Genomic DNA, 7,500 nt, shown 5'->3' on the forward strand with positions numbered 1-7,500 from the left:
CCGCTGCCGGTGAGGGGCGGGGCTTAGTGGCGCACCGCGTCGCAGACAGGCTGCAACCTGTTCCTGTTCCATATCCAGTTTCCTGGTCAGATTAAAGCGCTGCATTGCTTTTTGAGGTTTCATGCAGAAAGGATTGCACATGCCAAGAGATCAAACAGTAAAACAGGCGGTAAAACATGTGGCCGGTCCCTGTGGTGCTGCTCAGAACATGCTGCATGTTGTGAACCTCAGTCACAGTGTAACGGTACGACTGTGTTTTGGGGTGCCAGTTAGGTCAGCGCCTAACAATACTGTATCAGGGTGTGAGTCAGTATTTTTTTTTCTTTGTTCAGGTCGTCCCCGTACATAAGGTCCAAAAAAATGAGGAAAAGAAATAAAACCCCTTTTTTGAACCCCTAAAAGAACAGAACCCAAAGCCAAACAATCCAAACAACACAACAACAGCGGTGCCAATATGTGGCAGCGGTGCCAATATGTGGCAGCGGTGCCAATATGTGGCCGGACTGTGTCAGTGCACTGACTTCATCCAGCTTAAGCTTTCAAAACCAGTAAACTTTCAAAAACCAGTAAAGTTTTTCATGTTTTAAAGCATAAAAAACAAAAGAGAAACAAAAGAAAAGTCATGAACAAACGACAGTGAACAGAACGGTGGACTTTGTTGTGATAATATAACTTTAATGTCAGTAACCTCCTCTCCCCTCCCCCCAGGGCCAGGCTGTGGCTCCTCCTCCCAAGCTTGGGAGCCCCTCCGCCTCCTCCCCCTGCCTCCTCCTATTGGGTCCAGCGAGGTCCCGGGCCCCTCCCCCCCACCAGCACAGTGGAGGACCAGAGTAAGAGGAACTTTTTTTCCTTTGGAAATTAAATTAAACTAAGAAATTACAGCTGAAAACATCTGTAGCAAACTTCCACGTACTGATGAAATATTTTCTCCTTCACGTTCCTCTGCTCTCGTCCCAGAGCGAGCAGTGGGCTTTCAGAGCTGCCACATCACTCCTCCTCCCTTTCCTCCATTCATTCCACTACGATATGAACATGAACTTTCAGAGCCTTCACACTTTCTTCACTCCAGTTTTCCATCAGCCCAATAAAGTCCTCCACATGAGGCTTCAAATCTTGGTTTTCTTCCTTCCAACACACCACAGTACATAATCTGAGATAATGCAATAATCTGAGATAATCCCATCTGTTCCCAGTGCAGTTTCACTTGTTTTGGGATGGTTTTTTTGGGAACGTCCGTATAGATCTGCTGCAGCCAAACAGCTAAACTGTGAAATGTGTTTCAGATCCAGGTTTCCAGAGTCCTGTGGTGTCCACTGCTGCAGAGCCTGTCACCAGTCTGGTAACACACACACACACACACACACACACACACACACACACACACACAGGTGCATCGCAACAGGGAAAGCATCTGTATTTTTTTAAACAAACAATATATTAACAGTTTTCAGTGCAAAATGAAACTTTAAATCAGAATAAATGTTTAATAATAAAAAATAAAATGATTTGACTAGAGAAAAGTCATGAACAAACGACAGTGAACAGAACGGTGGACTTTGTTGTGATAATATAACTTTAATGTCAGTAACCTCCTCTCCCCTCCCCCCAGGGCCAGGCTGTGGCTCCTCCTCCCAAGCTGGGAGTCCCTCCGCCTTCTCCCCCTCCTCCCCCTGCCTATTGGGTACAGCGAGGTCCCGGGCCCCTCCCCCCCACCCCTCCACCTCGGAAGCCCCCTGTGACATCATCAGAAGAGGACCAGGAGGACGCCAGCACAGTGGAGGACCAGAGTAAGAGGAACTTTTTTCCTTTGGAAATTAAATTAAACTAAGAAATTACAGCTGAAAACATCTGTAGCAAACTTCCACGTACTGATGAAATATTTTCTCCTTCACGTTCCTCTGCTCTCGTCCCAGAGCGAGCAGTGGGCTTTCAGAGCTGCCACATCACTCCTCCTCCCTTTCCTCCATTCATTCCACTACGATATGAACATGAACTTTCAGAGCCTTCACACTTTCTTCACTCCAGTTTTCCATCAGCCCAATAAAGTCCTCCACATGAGGCTTCAAATCTTGGTTTTCTTCCTTCCAACACACCACAGTACATAAGTTTAGCTGTTTGGCTGCAGCAGATCTATACAGATGTTCCCAAAAAAAACATCCCAAAACAAGTGAAACTGCACTGGGAACAGGTGGGATTATCTCAGATTATTGCATTATCTCAGATGTGAAATGTGTTTCAGATCCAGGTTTCCAGAGTCCTGTGGTGTCCACTGCTGCAGAGCCTGTCACCAGTCTGGTAACACACACACACACACACACACACACACACACACTAAGATGTTGTCAGTGTTCCGAGTCAGCATTAAAGGGACAGTAAACCCAGGTAAAAGCAGAGGTTTCCTGAGAGATGCTCACAGCAGCTCCATCAGGAGCAGCACATACCAACAACGAAATTAGGACAGGCATCTGCCAATATATCAATAACTTATCAATACTGTGATGTGAAACCAGATATCTATATGTATACATCTATATATCTGTAGACTGATTCTGTATTATATAGATCTATATATCTGCATTATAGTATAGAAATGCAGTTATTTGAACTCAGACTGGTGTAGCTTTTTGCAGGGGTGGATCTACCGTATGTGTGTGTGTGTGTGTGTGTGTGTGTGTGTGTGTGTGTTCTGTTTGATGTGAGCAGAACTGTGGGGGCCAAAGGGGGTAAAAAAAAAAAAAAAAAAAGTTTTGTTTTTGTTTTTTCCAGGCTGTTGAGGAAGGTGGTGCTGCTGAGTCACCAACAGACGGCCAGCAGGTACACACACACACACACACACACACACACACACACACAGTGCATCGCAATAAATTAGAATGTCATCAAAAAGTTGATTTATGGTATTTCCCCAATTAATCGCCTGGGCGTTTAATACACCAAATCAACTTGGACCCCAGGTAGGGCTGCATGTTGATGGCCAAAATCATAATCACGATTATTTTGATCAATATTGTAATCATGATTATTCATCACAATTATTCATCATGTTAGGGAAAGCATCTGTATTTTTTTAAACAAACAATATATTAACAGTTTTCAGTGCAAAATGAAACTTTAAATCAGAATAAATGTTTAATAATAAAAAATAAAATGATTTGACTAGTGTGAGCGCTTCGTTCTGTGCTTGAATACAGCACACCTCCCCCGCTCTGGCACGGTTGGAAGGGGTGTGCTCCAGCACGGTACGGGCATTCATGCACGAGCACATGCACGGTCACGCACACAGCGCGCGAACGTGGATATAACGTAAATCATGCAACTTTCCTCCTGCCTCTGCAAAATCGTTTAATGCGCAGCGTGATTACTGGCGAATGGCCGCATTGTGTAGTCAATAATCAACCATGTTGTCTGTGTCGCTGTCCGTGGTGCTGCTGCAACCGCGTAAAAACAAAAGTTGATTGATGATGAAAGGTATATATGGCAGTCACCGGCCAGCATTAGGTGGGCCGGCCGCAGCCCCGCACTGTCTGCACCGCCACCCGGTTGAATGTAGCAGCAGCTGACGTGCCGCTCCGGCTGTCAGTTGGTCTTTTCTGAAGGAGGAAGTTACCTCCGAAACTGTCAAGGTAAATAAACGTCCCATGTCTGATTAAAAGCAACAAAAACATCTTTTAGTTAAAAGGAAGACATGATGAATGTATTTGAACTACATTGATTCATGATGACGTCGGACCATGCCTGTTGTCCTATTTCAACGTGATGACGTGCACACCAGGGGAAATCACGCTTGGGCGCGTTTGGGCTTTAGGTAATGTGAGTGCAGGCCAGCCGGGGACTGGGGAGGGGGGCATTTTTGTTTTAGTACGATATGCAGCACATGGCCCTATGTGAGCAGGCCCTGAGGAGCCTTTCTGACGGGGAACTGCCGTACCTTCTCCTCCCGACATGACTCGCTCTCATCAGTCCACCGAGTAACTTGAGGCTGCCGCTGCAGAGTGCGCTCGCTTGTTATTTAGGCAGCTTAAGGAAGCCTTAACCGTGCGTTCGCCCCCTGGTGGTTGGCTGACTACTGGCTGAGAAAGCGCTTGATTTGATACGCAGCAGAGCCGCATTTTAAATGTAAATATCGCCGACGATCAGGCTCATTTAATTGTGGCAGCCAAAATCGTGATCACGATTAAAATTCAATTAATTGTGCAGCCCTAACCCCGGGCGTTTAAAAGAACCAGGCGGCTCTTCGCTGCAGGCCTTTATTTATTTTTACACAGACCTGCACCAGGCCATTATTGTGATGACAGTTACAGTCCAACATATTTACAGTCGGGCAATTTAAGATTACAGTGCACCCTTCTTTCTAACGTCTTATTTTGACAGAAAATGGAAGTGCAGCACAGTTATTGTGCGGACAACTGTTCTGCAAAAAAAAGGTGAATAGCCTGATTTTGGGTTACCTCAATATAATGCAAATAATCACCACAGCGATTATTCGGGTGGGCGGTTAATACACAAACTGGTGGGTTCTGCTCGGGTTCTGGTGGATCGTGGTGGGTTCTGCTCAGGTTCTGGTGGGTCTTGGTGAGTTCTGCTCGGGTTCTGGTGGATCTTGGTGAGTTCTGCTCGGGTTCTGGTGGGTCTTGGTGAGTTCTGGTGGGTTCTGGTCAAGTCCTGGTGGGTCTTGGTGGGTTCTGCTCAGGTTCTGGTGGGTTCTGCTTGGGTTCTGGTGGGTCTTGGTGGGTTCTTCTCGGGTTCTGGTCAGGTTCTGGTGGGTTCTGCTCGGGTTCTGGTGGGTCTTGGTGGGTTCTGGTGGGTTCTGGTGGGTTCTGGTGGGTCTTGATGGGTTCTGCTCGGGTTCTGGTGGGTCTTGGTGGGTTCTGGTCAGGTCCTGGTGGATCTTGGTGGGTTCCTGGCCCTGATGTGACCAGACAGACACGAGCTGGCTGCGTCTGTCTTACAGGGGCTCGACGTCATGTGATGCTTGTGACCTGACCAGTCCTCTGTGTGTGTGTGTGTGTGTGTGTGTGTGTGTGTGTGTGTGTGTGTGTGTGTGTGTCTCTCAGGTGGTCAAGCCGTCAGCCATCATCAGCCCTTGTCCCTCCTCTTCCTCCTTCTCACCCTCCTCCTCCTCATCTCACACTCCTCTGGCCTCACACCTCCCAGTGCCAGCACACAACCAGCCACGCACAGGTACACACACACACACACACACACACACACACACACAGCCAGCCACGCACAGGTACACACACACACACACACACACACAGCCAGCCACGCACAGGTACACACACACACACACACACACACACACACACACACAGCCAGCCACGCACAGGTACACACACACACACACACACACACACATAGATGTGATGACACTTGAACACAGCTGTGTCTCCTCTGGTTAGTTGCCATGGCGATGCCAGCCACGCCTCCCTGGTTGGTTAATGAGTTGGGCGAGCCTCTGTGCACCGTGGTGGCTCCGCCCTCTTACTCCTACCACCCCAACGGCAGCGACTTACCCGGAGGTCAGAGGTCACTTCCTGTTGCTGATATAAATGTATTTATATTTGTTCATCCTGGGCTCTGTAAAGCCCTTTGAGACTGAAGGTGTGATGAACGTTTAAATCAACATGAAGTGGAATTTGTAGTTTTCAATCAGAATGAGCAATATTATACCTTTTACCTCATAGTTATGTTTTATTTGTTATGAAGGAATCTAATGCAGCAATATGGATTAACCCACGCTGGCCCTTGAACCAGCAGATCTCAATCATTTCTTCAGTGGGAAAAGTTATTTGTTATGAAGGTGTGTGTGCCTGTGAGGACATGGTGACTGATGTGTGTGTGTGTGTGTGTGTGTGTGTGTGTGTGTCTAGAGCTGCAGAAGAGAGACTACATGGAGTTTGCAGCCAGGCAGTACTTCCTGGGAGACAAGTGTCAGGTACAGCCAAGCATCCAGCACACACCTGTGTGTGTGTGTGTGTGTGTGTGTGTGTGTGTGTGTGTGTGTGTGTGTGTGTGTGTGTCTCCAGACTGCAGAGTTCTCCAGTACTACTTCAACTTAGGAGTGCAGGTCAGTCCGAGGCTCGTCCTGTTTGTGTTGTTGCTGTTGTTCACGGTTCCCACACACATCCTGCGACACCTGCACGCTGACGAGCTTCCCAGTCAGGGAATACACCTGGAAATTTCCAAAATAGAAAATTCAGTTGAGATCACACGTGCAGATGCTGCTCTCCGCTCACATTGTTCATGTCCAGCTGCCTAGAGGCGATGTAAACATGTACAGCACAACGTGTCGACACGCCACTCCCGCAGGTTTGAGCTCCTCGGCGCTTCGTCCTGTTTGGATGGTTCCGAGTCGCCGTCCTTCTGTGGCCCCGCCCTGAGCGAGGTCAAACCTCCAGCCGGTTGATGTTGGCGGCCCTCGGCCTCAAACGCCACGCCTCCCGCCCCTGCAGCCGGTGGGAGGCGGGACGAGGCTGAAGACTGCAGACTCAGCTCCTCTTTGTGCGCTGTGTGCTCGCACTGCTGAGTACTGTAACCCTGCTAGTGCTAACCCTAACCCTAACCCTAACCCTGCTAGTGCTAACCCTAACCCCACCGCTGTCAGCTCTCTGTCCGTACAGAGCTTTCAGAAAGTATTCAGATCCGCTTCACTTTGGTCACTTTTGTCATGTTTCAGCCTGATGCTGCAATCGTTTAAATTCATCTTTTCTCTCATTAATCTGCACTCAGATATCCTGTAATGACAAAGTGAAAACAGAATTGCAGAAATCTTTGTAAATAACTTACCCCCTCTCCCCCTCCCCAAAACACAGTGGTGCCACCAGAACTGCTGGCAGCTGGCCTACGCACCCCCCTCACCTGAGGCGCCCTACACCTACCAGGCCTACCCCCACTACCACGCCCCCCCCACCCAGGATGCATCGCTCCACGGTAAGACTGCTAACAGACAGATCTTTATTTTAGTCATTCTTTTAACATGATTATATCTAACAAACAAGATATGAATACGTAAGATAATTAAGTTTAAAATACAGATGATCCACTGCTTGGATGGTGACTGGGTGAAACTGAAACTATCTCTTTTTTGCCAGTTTTAAAAGTTCTTTCCAGAATGTATTTATAAAATAACAGTATAATTTCAAGATGTTTTGTATAATATGATGTGTAATAGGCTCTGCAGTTTGATGCAGTGAACGTCCGTATAGATCTGCTGCAGCCAAACAGCTAAACTGTGAAATGTGTTTCAGATCCAGGTTTCCAGAGTCCTGTGGTGTCCACTGCTGCAGAGCCTGTCACCAGTCTGGTAACACACACACACACACACACACACACACACACACACACACACACACACACTAAGATGTTGTCAGTGTTCCGAGTCAGCATTAAAGGGACAGTAAACCCAGGTAAAAGCAGAGGTTTCCTGAGAGATGCTCACAGCAGCTCCATCAGGAGCAGCACATACCAACAACGAAATTAGGACAGGCATCTGCCAAT

The 7,500-nt window shown here is 47.7% G+C and overlaps 1 protein-coding gene across 50 annotated transcripts in view; it reads left to right on the top strand.

Moving 5' to 3' along the window:
• The window catches only part of LOC115356790 (putative bifunctional UDP-N-acetylglucosamine transferase and deubiquitinase ALG13), a 36,450-nt gene that overhangs the window by 12,453 nt on the left and 16,497 nt on the right, over positions 1-7,500 (top strand). For 27 of the 50 annotated variants that reach the window (XR_003928008.1, XM_030048054.1, XM_030048049.1 and 24 more), the window contains exons 15-24: positions 1-9; positions 1,610-1,787; positions 2,240-2,295; positions 2,767-2,814; positions 4,372-4,424; positions 5,055-5,181; positions 5,403-5,522; positions 5,882-5,938; positions 6,816-6,933; positions 7,251-7,306. The exon at positions 1-9 is cut by the window's left edge. Coding sequence is in view for 43 of the 50 variants with exons in the window: in XM_030048054.1 (XP_029903914.1) it covers positions 1-9; positions 1,610-1,787; positions 2,240-2,295; positions 2,767-2,814; positions 4,372-4,424; positions 5,055-5,181; positions 5,403-5,522; positions 5,882-5,938; positions 6,816-6,933; positions 7,251-7,306 (822 nt within the window). In the remaining 7 variants the exon portion in view is untranslated. Of the gene's footprint in view, positions 10-1,609; positions 1,788-2,239; positions 2,296-2,766; positions 2,815-4,371; positions 4,425-5,054; positions 5,182-5,402; positions 5,523-5,873; positions 5,939-6,029; positions 6,071-6,815; positions 6,934-7,250; positions 7,307-7,500 lie in introns of all 50 variants that reach the window. The other 23 variants (XR_003928011.1, XR_003928009.1, XR_003928014.1 and 20 more) reach the window with 4 other exon arrangements.

Source organism: Myripristis murdjan, unplaced genomic scaffold (assembly GCF_902150065.1).
Source record: "Myripristis murdjan unplaced genomic scaffold, fMyrMur1.1, whole genome shotgun sequence".
NCBI classification, from domain to species: domain Eukaryota; kingdom Metazoa; phylum Chordata; class Actinopteri; order Holocentriformes; family Holocentridae; genus Myripristis; species Myripristis murdjan.